General features: G+C 39.8%; 1 protein-coding gene across 7 annotated transcripts in view; it reads left to right on the top strand.

Annotated features, from left to right (window-relative positions):
* The window catches only part of DMXL1 (Dmx like 1), a 155,165-nt gene that overhangs the window by 56,443 nt on the left and 82,061 nt on the right, over nucleotides 1–16,661 (top strand). For all 7 annotated transcript variants that reach the window (XM_074994988.1, XM_074994990.1, XM_074994992.1 and 4 more), the window contains exons 6-8: nucleotides 1,136–1,202; nucleotides 10,831–11,006; nucleotides 13,896–14,085. In XM_074994988.1, the coding sequence (XP_074851089.1) occupies nucleotides 1,136–1,202; nucleotides 10,831–11,006; nucleotides 13,896–14,085 (433 nt within the window). The remainder of the gene's footprint in view (nucleotides 1–1,135; nucleotides 1,203–10,830; nucleotides 11,007–13,895; nucleotides 14,086–16,661) is intronic.

Here is a 16,661-nt window from a genome sequence, read left to right on the forward strand (position 1 = left end):
ACAAGTCCCGACTCTGGGTTCTGTGCTGTTATTTAGCTTTAATTTACCCTAAGTGTCTTCCAAAAGCCTAGTATTCAGTAGAATTGTTGGTAATGCTGCTAGACAATACTGACTCTGGTGGTCCAGCAAATTCTCTTGTTTGGCAGCGGTCAGGTCCTAAGGATCGCAGACAAGAGATGTTAAACCTGTAATTTCATTTGGAACCCACCCTGGTTACTTACTGCTTTCTCTGTTTTGGACACTGAACTACTTACCTTATGGCTTTGTGATTATAAAACTTTCTAACTTGCATCACTGAGTTTTGTGCTATGACTTTTCTCTAGTAGGTATTCATTGCAGTATGGGTGAATTGATCACAGATCTGCTAGTGACAAGTTGGTCACGCATTAACCTTCATGTTTTGGTTTTTTCATTTCTGTATAAAACAAATTTCAGTCACTTATTATCACAGCATCAGTATTTACAATTCCACCATCAATGGAGTAGCTGAATGCTGCACAATTAGTGAAAACATGTACCTTTTTTAAGAGAAGGAAAGTCCAGTAAGAGCACAGCATAATTAACTAGATTTAAAAAAACCCCACTGCTTTAAGGAGAATTAGTGTTAAATTTCAAAACAAAAGGGTATTCCTGTAATGTAGCTTTGGGATGTATGCTGCAGGAAAAGAATAATGCTGTTGTTCTGCACCAGATGAGGTGGAGGGTTATGTGGCTTGTTCACGGGACAAGTTGAATGGAATAGACCATGAAATGTGTGTGAGGTATAAAGATTGAACACATCTGGGAGAAGCACTTTAAGACAAAACTGTCAGGACCCACCTTATCACAGTCAGTTTCTCTCTAGTAGGACAAACAAGTTATTTGAACCTGATACTCCTTCTAACCACAGCCCCCCCCCCTTTTTTTTTTAATGCTTCAGCTATAGTTGAGCTTGTCTCAAACCACTCCATAGCTTGCTAGAGCTTAAGTCCATGATACCATCTGCAGTATATGGAACCAATCCAAAAATAAAATGAAAAAATTCATAATTTCAAAGAAATAGCTACATATTCTGTGCTTCTGAAAAATTGATCTTCATGTTGCTGCATTTTTGAATGACAAGATTAATTGGCTTTTTTAATTCTTGATTTTACAGAACTGCTTCCGAAGTTTGTCTAATGAAATTTTCACCAGATGGAGAATTCTTTGCTACTGCAGGGAAGGTAAATAACTTTGGTATGACAGAATTACTTTTCGTTAGAAAAGTTACAAAATAATGCAGAATTTGACTGCATCCCTTTTTTGAAAAAGAGAAGTAGTAATACTTGTTTTTTCGTTTTTCTTTATAATTCGCAAAGTCAGTAGCTTTCAAAAAGAAGTATGGATCTTCTAATGCTAGTTCGTGAAAGATTTCCATAACTGGGAGGGCTAAAATTCAGACATGAAAGCCCACAGATTTGGTTCTAGCAAAGTACTACCTCTCTCTGCATTATGAGTAGATAATAGTCCAGTGCCAAAACAAGATATTGGGAAGGGAACAGTCTGAATCAGAGCAGAAGGCCCATGAAATGAAAGTTGCATGTGGTTATTTACTAAAAAGTAAAGCAAAATTTGTTTGGTTTTTTTTAATGTTTTTTTCTTTTGAAGAGAAACTGACGCGCCAACATGAGTGGAACCTCTGTTAGGCAATCTGTTGCACGAAAAGCATCTGCCAAGTATCAGAGGGGTAGATGTGTTCGTCTGTATCTATGAAAACCAATGAGAAGTCCTGTGGCACCTTATAGACTGACCAGTTTTCAGAGGCAAGTCTAATTATACAGGCTCATGAACAGGAGGGAGTCCAATCAAGAGGAAGGCCAGAGTTGACAATGTCCATTTGGTCAGGGAGGACGTGGCCCAGTTCCAGCAGCCAATGACACCTCCACGTTAGCTGCTGGAAGTGGACCATTTCTTCCCTGACTGAATAACCTTGTCAACTCTGGCCTTCCTCTTGAGTGGGACTCCCTCCTGATCATGAGTCTGTATAATTAGACCCACCCCTGGAATCTTCATGACATTACATCTGACAAAGTGGGTCTTTGCCCATGAATGCTTATGTTCCAAAATATTTGGTAGTCTGAAGTGCCACAGGACTTCTCATAGAGAAGGAGCATCTGTTTGTCCCATTATAAATATAGAATCCCTGGAAAATGGGTCTGCAACCTGCACCTCTGGAGCCGCACGTGGCTCTTTAAGGACTTTTGTGGCTCCCAACACTATAATTGCAAAGGTATTTTTTAAAAAACCCTTCTGATGATCAGTGAGTATCTGAAAGCCTAACAATGAGTAATTCATATCTAAATAGCAAATTGTGTGATCTTGAAATATTGGATAACTCCCCCTTTAAGTGCAGTGCATTGTGGGATATGATACTGTATCTGTGTTTCGATTGTGTTGCTAATAAAGTCTTGGTTTGGAAAGGAAAAGGAAGCTTGTGGCATTCCTGCTTTGAAGGATGACAACACATTTTAAGAAAGAAAACTGAAATTAAGTGTAAAGTAAAATTGGCATAATTAAAATAGGTTCAGGAGTGAAAGTCAGTAAGATAGCAGTACAAACACACATGTGAAGTGTGAGGAAATACAATATGTAAAAAGTTTGTGAACATCCTGCAGTAAACATGTATCACTGCAAATCATTATATGTGTGCTGTTGTTAAAGAAGGGGCTACAAAATATGTGCTTTATTTATTAAGGACTATCTTGTATTCACATGCATTGTGGCTCTTGAATTACTTTTTAGCAAATTCGGGGGAAAAAAAGGCTCTTCTTGCTTTTTTGGTTGCCAGCCCCTGCCTGAGAAGATGGTTGAGCAATGAGACTACTAGATTAAACTTTTGAATGTTTGACATATATGCATTAAATCTTCAGGGCCCTGAGCCAGGCTGGCAACTGGGAGTCTGATCAGTGCTGGGAGTGGAGCTGGGCTGGAATACTGGCAGCTGTGAGACCAGCCTGGGAACAGAGTAGGGCTGGGAACAGAGTTGGGCTATGAGTGGATTCAGGCTGGTGGCAAGGGAACGAGAAGGGAGCCTGTCCAGGAACTTGACTACCTCCATGGGAGCTCAGAGGCTGGCAGCAGAGGGGCCAGAATAGACCTCCACTGATTGGGCAGATTCCCTGGTTTGGGACCATTTGGGTCCTGAGCATGCCAGAATGTAGGGCTAATCTGATGATCTGCCAGTTTCTGGAAAAGCTATTTAATTCTGCGTATTCCATTCTCAAACGTGAATACAAAACTCAGTGTTGTACAGTCAGGACAGGAGCTCTGGGTGATAGTGTGGGTGCATTGAAAAAAACTGCTTTGTCTATGTGGGAGCCTGTAGCATCCATGGAGATTGTATATGTAGGGTGTCTTTTGATGCTATCATTCTTGTTTGAAGGGGATTTAATGACTGACATTGATATTGCAAGAAAGCCCTGTCAGTATATTCTCGAGCCATGTTCAGAGACACATTCAGAGAACTGATAATATTGGACATTAGTAGCACAGAATACCTGGGGGGGGGTGGGAAATCTGAAACCAGGAGATGAAACAAGGTTCCTAAAGTGTCAGAGAGGCAGCTGTATTAGTTTGTAGCTTCGAGAACAACAAGAAGTCTTGTGGCACCTTATAGAGTAACAGGTATTTTGGAGCATAAGCTTTCGTGGGCAAAGACCCGCTTCATCAGGTGCACTCATGCATCTGATGAAGCGGGTCTTTGCCCACAAAAGCTTATGCTCCAAAATATCCGTTAGTCTATAAAGTGCCACAAGACTTCTTGCTTTGGAAGCTTCCTAAAGTAATCTGCTTTGTTGTGTCTGTCACATACCATTGGATATAATGCTAGCAGTGGCAATTTTGCCGATTCTAGAAAGTATCAGTAACAAATATGCTACGTCATTTTGGGCTGATTCTCACTCTAGTGTCTGAAAACAGATGGCACGTCTCCACGCAAGCCAACCTTTATGCATCTGAAAGTCTTGGTGTTGAGTGACAGACTGATATTACAGCCATGTGAAGTTAAATCTGAGTGGTTTTTGGTTAGGTTGTAGTCTGGGGATAGCCCTGTGTTTTTTGGAAAGAGCTTAAAAAAATCCTCTTATCAACTGTACTATGCATGAATGTATGCTACAAGCACATGATCTGTTGTGAAATAAATAGCTACGCACGAGTATACTGGAGGCAGAAATTTGTTCCAATAATGGCCTTAATTCAGTTAGACCACTATTCTGCATGCAGCAGCAGAGAGGAACATGCTCATGCTCTTTGAGGAAACCCTGCATGCATGGTGTGGAGCAGTGTAGGGTGAATTAAAAATAACTTTTTGGGAAAAAAATTAAATCCCAATTTCTCGTTCTTTCAGATTTCCAGCTCTTAAACTGGATTATTTTTTTTAAAAATGTATATAAAATAGAACGTAGTACATTTTTTTTTGTGATGGTATGCCTATTTAAAATGAAATATGAATTTAAAGCAAAATATAGGATCTAAACTTACTGAAAACTCTCAAAATATTTAACTACAAAAAAAAGATGCTGAATCTATGAGTACAAAGAAAACTTGGTGTCAAAAATGCTTTTCTATATAAAGGAAGATGTTTTCGCCCCGATTGTAACCTGAGGTGTTTCTTCATAAATGTGGCAAAATAGATTATGCACTATATTAAGGGCCCGCTCCTGTTAGGGATCCAAGAAGTGGGCTCCTGGGAGTCAGAGATTGGCAAAGTAACTTCTAAAGAAACCTAAGCATGTGGGATCTTAAGCAGATCTGAAAGAAGGAGTTTAAATTACTTATTGCAGTTATTCTCTGTGTGTAAGGTTTAATTGTGAAACATCTCCTGGAGTTTTATTTCCAAAATATTTAATGTTTTAATATAGATATATGTTTGTGTTTAAATTCAGTTTAGCATTTTAATGCAGCTTCAGGCGTTTTGACCAAAAAGTTAACGATCTAATAGCTAGTGTATCATTCATCATTTAGTAATGTGTTTAAAACGTATAAACCTGAAAATATTAAACTATATAATTCTAAACAAATGCATGTAGTTATAGTGTGCCATTCTAGGTATTAGAAATGTGTACCAAATCAAATTTAAAGATTTTGTTTCGTTGTACATCAGTATGCTTTAATGGTTATTTATGCCAAAGGGAACATACCTTTTTTTTAGAAGTAATAAGTACAAATGGACAATTAGTTTAAAATCAGTAATTTAAATCACTCAGTTGTTCTTGATTTTAAGTCAGTCTTCCTTGCAGCTGTGCCCTGTAAAGATTTTGACACTTACTCATCAGGTAAGGAAAATACCACAGTGTATGGGTTAAGCCAATTGAAAATGGGTTCTTATAGATGGATTCTATATGAATGACTAGTTTCTCAAGAACGGCAACTTATTTTGCAGTATTTTTGAACAAAGTACTAGTGAAAAATGATGAGCTATGTTGACACTAGAGAGTTTTGCTGACAAAACTTGCAGTGTCCACCCTAAAAATGCATCCTGTCAACAGTAAATCAACAGAATGGGACACTTCTGCTCCACGAGGCAGAATGCCTTTCTTGACAGACAAAAAGCTGTGTGGACACTCTGGGGGGCCCTTTATCAACAGACAGGGCTTCTGGGTCACCAGTAGCCCTGTCTGCTGTGGTTCGATTGGACATTCTATTGAGAGCACTTTGCTATCTAACCTCTATCTGTTGACAGAAGTTTTGTCAGAAGATATTTTATGACGGTAACTTCTGTCGACAAATCATTGTAGTGTAGACATTGGTTGATTCAGAAGGAAGTGTAATGTGAATAAATGTTTTCGTTGGCTTTTTGAGAGAGGCAAAGTAGAAGAGGTAATGCTTCTTATTGGCACAGCTTCTGAAGGTGTAAGCTTTTGAGCTTCACAGAGTTCTTCGATTTGAGAAAGGAAGGGGAGTCTGAGCTGTTCATCTTTTAAGGGAATAGTACGTTTTTGACCAAACTCAGATGGTAAGGGTTTGTTTTTTGCTTTTCCTCCTCCAACCCCATATTCCTCCTCCCATCCCCCTGAGCACTTACAGACCCATACTGGTAGAAAAATATTCCAGTCTTGTTGGGGATAGCTTGCTGAAAGTATTCTCCAAGTAATTGCAGTTGTAGTTTGTGTTTTTAAAACTTCAGAATACACTTGACCAATTCTCAGCATCATCAAAAAGAAAAATCCGCACTATCCCTGCTATATATTTGGTAGCCATAGAAAATTGCATGTGGTTGTGTAAATTCATTGACTTTGCTTAATTAATTTCAATAATGCAGCTGCTCACAAAAATTGCCAATATCAAAGTGTTAGATTTGTAGTATATTCTTGTGTAACAAGAATACATTTTTACAGATACAAATAGTTCCCTATGGCATGTTGGAATCCTTAATATACACTAGCTGATTTACTGAGACCAAAGCTTTTTCAGTACAAACTGTGAGAAGGAAATCAGTTACTGTTACAGATTTAAAGAACTAAAGGGGAAAAAGATGATTTGTCATAATTAAAGCAATATGAGAAGTAATAATATTGGAAACATGACCATAAATAGGTAGGTTCCATACTAAGTGCAAAGGCTTTTAAATCTTTATCTTCTATGCACTTTTATCTCTGGCTTAGTTACTTTGGAGAAGGTCGCAAGTAGGAGATCTGGGTCAGAACAGATTGTTTGATTCCCTTCCTTTCTCATACCAGTTCATGAACACAGAAGTTATTTGCTACTAGAAATGCCCAGTGGGCACAGAATGCTTCAGTGGAAGCTGAATCCTTAAGGCACTACTGACTGATAACATTCATATCCAGTTTCTAGATTATTTTAAATTTGTTTTAGATCAGCCCGTAATGTTAAATGTTTGTATTCCCATGCATAAACTGTCACTTTGGGGGCACAGGTTATGGAGGTAGGTATCTTGTCAACACTGTGGGCTTATTTCTGAGTACCTTATGTCATTATTTGTGCCTTGCCTCATATTCTTGGAATTCAGAATAGCTGTCCTTTTGGTCACATTTTCTTTCAAGTAAGGTCATTTAAAAACTCCATCTATCAGGTACTGCAATAATGTGGCATAGTTTTGATGAGTGAGACTGTGATTGTTGGAGGGGAGGACAAGGATCTTGTCTTTCATAGACATTAATGGTCCTGATAGTCTAGCTTTGTTAGAGTGTTTTCGTTTTTCTGCCACCAGCATTTCTTTGGTCTTGCTTCATCTCTTGTCATAGGTCCTCTGAGAATAAGTGATCTTTAGGGGCAAGGAATGCATTGGTTCTTCAGCGCCACAATGTCACTGTAATCATAATGGATTTGCTTGTTAGATATCTAGAACATGGATGTTCCAGTTGAATTGTTTTTATATTTTTCCCACTGGAAAGTTCACAGGATTAACTGGGCCTGTGAGTCTTCTGTGTATGGGAGGGGGTTATCTGACCAACCTAAGATATGATACAGTTCTTAAGCCCCTCGTGACTGTGACTAGACTGAAGATCCAGTCTGGGGAAATAGCCTACTCTGTAAGCATCCTTAGAAACAGTCTGGAGAGCTGGACAGTAGAAGCGCCTAAATTTCTTGTTTGTTGTGAATTTCTCAAGTCAATGGTTGAGATTCTCCTGTTTATACAGATGTATGGCAGAATTAACTCCACTGAAGTTGATGGAATTGCACAAGTTGAAACCATGACAATATCTCTAGCAGCTCCAGCAGGATCTCCTTCTAGTTTTTGGTGTTCAGACAACCAATATGGGGTGGGGATCTGTCACTAGTAAGACTGACTAAAGTCAAGTCTACTCTACCCCAGCTCACTCAGGTGTGTGAATAAGCCACCCCTCTTGAGTGTTTTAAGTTACATTATCCAAGCCACCAGTGGGGGGATGGGAGGAGGGAAGCTATGTGAGTGGGAGAGCTTCTCTTGCCAACATGGCTACCACTTTTCATGGAGGTGGATTTTTTATGCTGACAGAGGCATGAGGAGACTGGAACCAGCCTGCCCCTGGTTCTGAGCTCTTGCCACTCTGGGAGCCAAGAGCACTGACCAGCCCTGGTGGTTCCTGGCTCCCTTAATTTTTCAGGAAAATTCGAGTTATGCAGGGGTTGCAGAAACAACCCCTGAGTAACTCCGGGGTTTACTGTATTAGGCCGCCCACCCGCCCCGCAGACCTCACCCTCAGCCAGGTTTTAACTGCCCCCCACAGTCCCAAACTGCCTCCAGCCTTAAGCCCGCCCAGCAGCCCCAAACCTCCGCCAGCCTTAGACCCCCTCGCCAGCAGCCACAAACTGCCCAAAGGCTTACACCCTCTCCAGCAGCCGCAAATTGCCCCCAGCTTTATACCCCCTCCAGCAGCCTCAAACTGCCGCCAGCATTAGACTTTCCTGGCAGCCCCAGGCTTCCCCCAGTCTTAAACCCCCCCACATCCCTCGACAGCCCTAGCCTTAGACACTCCTCCTCTTCCCGCAGCCTCTTCACCAGGGCTGCTAGCATGGGTGGCTCCCCCAGCCCTCCTGCTCCCAGCAATTAACTCAAGGTTTCAGCATCTAGGCATAAGGTAATTGCTATCCCTAGTGATGGAGATAACTGCCATCTCCAGCAGTTATCCCTGTTGATAGATATCTGCCTGAGGCAGCAGTGTTAAGAAACTGCAAATGGCTTCTTTTAAGAGCCACATGCAGCTGGAAACTGCCCAGCTGGTGACCTTTAACACATCTAATGGGACCCATGTTTGAGTCCCAACAATCCCAGCCCTACATACATACACTACATCCTATTTCTGGTGCCAGACTATTCAAATACATCAGAAAAGTACCTAAACTTAGCTGGTTTATGTCAAGTTACAAGCCCTTGGAATGAATTGGAGAAGAGTTTTACGTATATTTTAATGGGAATTTAGTGTCACTCTTACGATTTTTCACCTGAGCAGAAATTTGGGAACCAGTTGTGCTCGTTTAGCAAGGGGTATGTGTACTCTGTTTTCTATTATGTTAGCAAATGGTGAATGATGTTCTTATTTATTAGATCAACTTATTCATATTTAATGTCAAGCTACATTTAGAGGGAGATATGCAATTCAATTAAAATGCACAAAATGGTATTTTAAAGTCTGTTTGTTAGTTAAATAGACATTAAAGGTGCTGGTTATGGAAAGAAAAAAGTATATTAAAATGTTATGTTTTAAACTGATTTTATAAACAGAAGCAGCACCGTTAGTGAATTGAACTGGTTACCATGTCCTCCAGATTTTAGAAGTACACTCATCCCTCGTTAAATGAGTACTTTACGTACAAGTACTCACTTAAACGAGGGACACACATACCTACCTTTGTTCACGAGAGCAGTGAACTCCCCCTCACTAATATGAGCCTTATCCCTTCTCCCCGAGGCTCCAACCTGCCTCCGCCTGACCCCCGTCCTCCTGCCGGCTTCATGGCCCCAACACGCTGACACCCCCCACTGCCGGCCCCGCAGACCCAACCTGCTGCAACCTGACCCCCAGCTTCCCCCACTGGTTCCGCACACCCAAACCCCTGTAGTCTGATTTCCCTCCCCCCACTACCTGACCCACTGACCCAACCTGCTGCAGCCTTAGCCCCCTGTGCCAGCCCACACACCCAACCTGCAGCAGCCCTAGCACACCCCCCCCACCAGCCCACACACTCAACCTGCAGCAGCCCTAATCTTCCCCCATCCGCCCCGCAACCCAACCCGACTCCTCCCCGCCCACCCCACAGACGCAACCCGCCAGCAGGTTTTAACCCTCCCTCCCACTCTTGACCCCAAACTGCCCCCAGCCTTTAACCCCCAACGAAAAGTTCACTCACCTTTCAAAAGCAGTGCCACATGCTGCCACTCCTTTGCCGAGTTAGGAGAACTAGGAACCAATTAGAGACTTTAACATGTATTTTAATGGTAATTTAGTGTCCCTCTTACAAGTTTTGGCCTATGAGCAGAAAGTTGGGAACCAGTTGTGCTTGTATGGAGAGGGATGAGTGTAGTAGATCCTCTGTCTCTCACTTACTCGTTTTATTTTTATCTGTAGTTTGAAAGAGAATGTTTTCTTTATTCAGCTTCAAAATGGTTTCACAACCTATGAATATGTAATTGAACTAAAATAGTGGAATAAACTGAAGAAGAAAATACACACTGCACCTGCATAAGATTGTGAAAAGCTGGTATAGCCCTTGAGCAAACTGTCTGGTTTCAGGTGCTTAACCTGTAACTTTTACCAGTTCTGTGGCTGCACTTTATTTGAAACAGAAACAGAAAATTTACTGCTTGCATATTATACAGGTTGCAAATCCTAAAACCAGCATTCTTTTGTCTGGCAACATCCGTCATTCAGCAGGATATTCCTGGGCCAGAGAGCTAGGGCAGGAGGGCAGCAAGGCTGGACCGGCACACCAGCGTCCCCCAGGAGCCCTGAGTATGGGACTGGAGCTGGAGTGCCAGCATCCCCCAGCAGCCCTGCGTGGGAAACTGGGGCCGGAATGTTGGCATTCCCTGGTAGCCCCAGGTAGGGCCGGAGCAGCTAGGGGCCAGCTGTGGTGGCAAGCCATGGCTGGAAAGCTGGGGAGTTGTGGCTATAGGGCCAGTGGGGAATGGCCAGGGACCTGGGTATTAACCTCCCTTGCTCCAGCAAAATCCTTCATTCAAGACCACTGAGGTCCCAAGAGTTCTGGACTGGGGACGTACAACTTGTGTTTTTATTTAACTCAAATCATTTTAATAGTTGTAATTTAAAACTTAATGTAAATAGATTTAAGAGTATTTAACTTAAATACTCCAATTTATTTTTTAAATAAAAGCTTTTTTTAGACTTTTTTGTTCTCCTTCTTTCTGCACAGGACGACTGTCTTGTAAAAGTATGGTATAATACCAATGGCTGGCGATCTGCAGTTGCTCCTCAAAGTTCAAGTTCACAAAAACAAGCACAAGATGTTGATTTTTCATTTGTTTACTTGGCCCATCCTCGATCTGTAAATGGATTTTCATGGAGGAAGACAAGCAAATACATGCCACGGTCAGTATCTTAATTGCTTGATATCTATAAATGGTTGTTTGTCTGATAAATTTTCTTTCCAAAGTGTGGATTAGGCTTCATTATTAAACTTACCCATTCTGTTCTTCCCTGGAGACCATGTTTTAAGACCAGTTTCCCACTATTCTAATTCCACAATACTAAATTATTGATGCTCAGTGTTTACCATGAACTGCCTTACATGCCTCATGTTTATATAGTCTTAAGAGGTTCTTACATACCCTCTCTCTTTGCCATGGAATGAGCACTTCCTGTGGGCAAAAATAGTTATTTCTTATTATCCTTCCAGCAAAATCAGACATGTATTTTTTTAAGATGCAAGGGTATGAGAGCTTTGGGTTAAGAGAGAGATTTTTAATTTAGTTCTGGACAAGAAATCCCGTCTTTTTGTCCAGACACTGAATTATTTAGTTAAAATTATATTCCTACTTAGGTCTTTACGTCCAGCCCTGAAGCATGTTCTCACTTCTGCAGCATAGTGTGTATCCTATAGTAGTTAAGCACTGTATCAAAATAGTCATCTGTGGTCTTTATTATTGCATTTCCTGTCTTTATGATCTTTGAGAATCTGATTACAGCAAAACTTGCATTTATGCATGGCTTCTTGCTAATATATGAAAATGGAGTTACCTCACTGTGGTGTGAAAAATATCCACTGGGTCTCCATTTATTTGAGTCTGCAGTACAAAATCAAAATCCTGTATTGAAGACCCAAGATGCCATAGTGACTGCTATGTTAGATCCTAAATAAATTTGTCATTCACATTGAACCCCAGTTTCCTTCTGTTTGTATCAGGTAGTATGCATTTTAATACCACTAAATGTTAATGGATACATTTAGGAATAAAGAATGTGGGATTATAGGCTGGACGATCTTGGGAAGGAGTGTCTGGCAAAGACTTAAAGCTGTGCTGGACATTTAGGGCTCTGTGAAATGTTTGTGTATTTTGAGTTTATTTTCTGATTTCATTTTTTCCATTTTTTTAAAGTTATTAATTCCATCTTTATGGGTTTTTAATAAAAAGTTGTTTGACAATTAAGTGTCTTGCTACAAACATAAAATGGTTAGAATTGGATTGCAGTGGGGGAAAAACCTGAGTTTTACAAAAAAAAAAAAATTGTACAATTTAAACCGGTTATGATGCAGATATACAATATGCAGGAGAAGTAACACATTTTAAATCACTTTTTAAAGTAGCATTCTGAAATGTGACCAAACTGACATTGCTGAAGAATAATAGAACCACACAGAGTTGCTTATGGAGTTGGGGAGTATGTGCCTGGGCACTCTGTCTCTAAGCGAAGAACTCATCAGTGTGAATACTTATTCAGATAGTAGCTAGCACCAGCCATTCCTGAACCAAAGGCTGATGCATAGAGATCTGCTCACTTGTCATGTCTGCCCCACCCCACTCAGCAGAAGGCTCTTGGCTTGGTAGCTATGTTTGTCTGTTTTAACAAAACAAAACAGCAGTTACATAGGACTATAAAGACTAACAAAATGATGTATTGGGTGATGAGCTTTCGTGGGACAGACCCACTTCCTCATTTTTTTTTAGGTCCATTAACAGTCAGTGTAACTTCAGCAGTCGGAGGCCCTTCACAACTGTGCTCTCATTATCTACTGTGTCTCTTATGTTGCCCTCTACTTCCTTTGCTCTGAATGTCGGCTTTGTTTGCCCACTTGAATTACACATACATAGTGTACCACTTCTTACATACTGAATTTCCTCCTTTAAGTTTCTATGTTGGCAGTCATTAAATTGACCATCAGATCGTATCTTTATTATCATGCCAAAAGCAATTTTCCATCGGAAAATGCTTTAAGTTGAGTGAGAGTGTATGCATATATACAATTTAATACTTATTACTATTTTGCTACTTTTTCTGATATGATTAAATTATGCCCCCAGACTAGTGACGTAACCACCATATCATTTTTCATTCTAGTGTCTTTTCTTAAACTAAATTGAAAACTTGTCTGATAAAGGAATTTGAATATATTATAGTGCCTAGTACAATGGAGTTCTGATCTTCATCGGCATTTCTTGATGCTATTGTAATGCAAATAATGTCTAGAGGGTTAAGCATGGAAGTAGTCACAAAGAATTTATTATAATCTTGTGTGTTTTATAATCATGCTGTATGGCTTTGGCCATATTCTTGCACAAAATTATTTGTCCAAATTTCCATATCTGTAAAAAGGGGATGCTACCTACCTATCTTACAAGAGAATGCAGAGGTTTAGTTGTAAATATTTGTAGACTGCTTCAAAGAACAAAATCTTAAAAAATACTATTGATTCACAACAAAAAAGCAGTAAAGTAGCACTTTAAAGACTAACAAAATAATTTATTAGGTGAGGTTTTGTGGGACAGACCCACTTCTTTTTCTTCTTGGTCTGAAGAAGTGGGTCTGTCCCACAAAAGCTCACCTTATAAATTATTTTGTTAGTCTTTAAAGTGCTACTTTACTGCTTTTTTGTTTTGATAGTATATAGACTAGCTTGGCTTTCTCTCTGTTACTATTGATTCACAGTTCACTTATTCCATCCAAATGGCTTGTTTTCTATTTTGGAATCAAAGAGCCAATAATTCCATAGTTATGTAACTGCAAGCTTGAGGCAGCAGAGAGCACAGAACAGTGCTGAATTTATGACTGTTGCATAAACTCTTAATATTTAAAAAGTGCAAAGTTTCACTTATTTTTATGTTAATTACAGAACTTTATTTTTATTTTGATGCTATCTAAGTCATAGTGTGATACATAATTCTAGAAATTTTATAGTTCTCATATTTCATTGTTTTACATGGGTATTTGGATGCTCAGAATGTAACTGGTTTGTTCAACTTGTCTAAAACTTTCTTTCAGTGGCGCTGTGTGCAATGTGCTGCTGACTTGTTGCAAGGATAATGTATGCCGTCTCTGGGCAGAGACTTTGTTACCCAATGATAGTTTATCATGTGCTGCTGGATACAACTATTCGGCTGAAGCAGCAAACTTAACAAATAACTTCAAAAGAAATGCTTCCAGTAAGGAGCGAATTCAAAATGCTTTAGAGGTAAGAATTGTTGTATACAAAAATTGCTCAGTAAATTCTGTGACTAAGCCATGTTTTATAATTTCTTTGGCAAGACTTTTTTAAAACATTGGTTTGAGTGGAACTTCTTAGAATTGTTTCTAATGTGAATGTTTAAAATGAAGTAAATCTATTTTCTTGAACAGTCTGCAGTATTCTCCATTTTTTCAAGCTATCATGCCTTTCAGTATGCAAGTTAGTTTTGAAAATCAATTTATTTAAAGAAACATCTAGTAGGTGCAGATAAAGTTTGGCCTCTGAGGTTGCTAGTCACCTAAATAAAGAGACAATATATTGAGTAAAGACATATAAAATACAGAAGAAGTTTGAGTTCTCCTAAAATCTGCATGCGGCAACTGTTCTAGAAAATGTCAGTTCAGATCACAATTTGTTGAACAACAGCCCACCCAGACCTGTATATCTTAGGGAGAAGGGGACAACAGTAGTTTGACAGATTCGCTACCCCATTTGTCTTAAGGCCAGAACTCTCTTCTTGAGGTTGTGAGATAACACTTGTATAAATGACTGGGATGACAAAGGCTCTTGCATTAAATCCATAAGTCATGGGAGTGGTGAGATGCAAAATAAAATAGTACCCTTCCACACACTTACAAAGGGCAGGAGGAGGAGATTTGAAATATTCCAGTGTCATTCTCTCTGCCTGCTTGCACTCACATTCTGACCCCTGAGGTAGAGGACTCCAAAGTGTTTGTTTAATATAGAGAATATGGTGTATGGTGCAGAGTAGCATTGCATTTAGTTTGTAAATACTATGGACCTTAAATTAGAATGGTGCTTTGAGGTACCTCTGATAACGTCCTCTGTCACAGGACTTGAGGAATATTCCCTTGCTTCTTTGGTAAGGCAGTGGTGGTATTGTGGGGAAGGTTATATTTTTCTCTCTGCCACTCTGCTTGAGGTTTAGGGCAGACTGCGTTTGGTCTGGACTCTTATGTATTTGTGGAAAGTGGCCTTGTCTGTCTGCCTCCGTCAGCTGAAAAAAATGCCGAGTAAAACCATGTCCAGAGCTGTCCTTGAATATTTATTGAGAAAAGGACAACTTCTGCCCAAGCATAGTGGTAAGATAAGACAGATATTCTTTTGTCACCAAGGTGAAGAACATAAAGCAGAAGGAAATGGTGTGGTTGATGGTCTGAGTGGGAAAGTTTGAAGTAGAACAGAATGTCATAGTGAAACTCTACGTCTGTGTCTAACTTGCATTCCTCTTTCGAAAGAGGTATGCAAATGAGGTGCAGATTTGCACATCTGGCACCTCTTCTGCATATTCTTATTTTGAAATAGCTTCTTTTGAAAGAAGAAAACCAGTGTACCCACTGCTCTTTTGAAAGTAAACCCCATCTTTGAAAGAATCCTTCTTCCCTTTTTTTGTGGGAAGAAGGATTCTTTCAAAGATGGGGTTTACTTTCAAAAGAGCAGTGTCTACACTGGTTTTCTTCTTTCAAAAGAAGCTATTTTGAAATAAGAATATGCAGATGAGGTGCCAGATGTGCAAATCTGCACTTCATTTGCATTTTCAATTTCCCTCATTTGCATACCTCTTTCAAAAGAGGAATGCAAGTGTAGACACAGCCTACATGTTTGGTTAACTGCTGGTGCTGGCAGATGAGCCTTGCAGGATATGCATAATCCCAATACAAAGAAATATACACAGAATGGGTTTTACCACATTCTAAAGCAACAGTTTTACCAGATCTGGAATAGGAGACGAGAATATAGTATTGGAAACTAGAAGACAGCACAATGCAAGACAGAGAATTCTACTCATGTTCTAAGTCAAAAGGAGTGCAAGAGACAATCCGTTTTCTCATTTGTAAGACAGATCTGTGAGAGAGGCTGTTGTTTCCCAATCCACCACAAAATTAGGAATAGGGAATAACAACTTGAGAAGGGGTAAAACCCCAACATACAGGGGAGACAAATCTGACTAGATTAAACTGACACATCTGAAGTTTGTCTCTTTAGATTTTTACACTAACGATATTCGTACAGCTTTTCATGCCAATGATATTAAATTGTGACATACCATTAAGGCTACTAATACTTTGGAAAGTTTGACTTCAGCAGCAGCATATAGGTGACCATGTCCCCTTACAAAAATTTGAATCTTACTTAGGTTTTTAGTGTGCTGCAGTAGTAAAATGATTTCAACACCTAAGTTAGTGGGCCTTTTAAGTAGGTAGGTGGGGTTCTGCGATCTGCAGTGTGCAAGAAGTAAGGCTAGATGTTCATGGTGGTCCCTCCTGGCTTGAGAGTGTGGGTCTTAGATTGTATTTATGGGGTTGGTAATGAATGGATTCTGCCATGGAGACTTGGTGATAGTAGCCAATTCAAGATTTTTTTTTAAATAACTTGAACGTATAGTTTGTATTCCATTTGAAAAATTCTATAAAACACAGAATTTGATTGGTTTGATCATGAAAGCAATGCAGGTACTGCCCTGCACATGGAAATACAAAACCCTCTGAATTTTACTATCACTGTTCAAGGCACTGTTGTGTACCAACAGGTTTTCTACAAGATTCTGAAGACACTGACAT

This window comes from Carettochelys insculpta, chromosome 5, assembly GCF_033958435.1.
Source record: "Carettochelys insculpta isolate YL-2023 chromosome 5, ASM3395843v1, whole genome shotgun sequence".
NCBI lineage: Eukaryota > Metazoa > Chordata > Testudines > Carettochelyidae > Carettochelys > Carettochelys insculpta.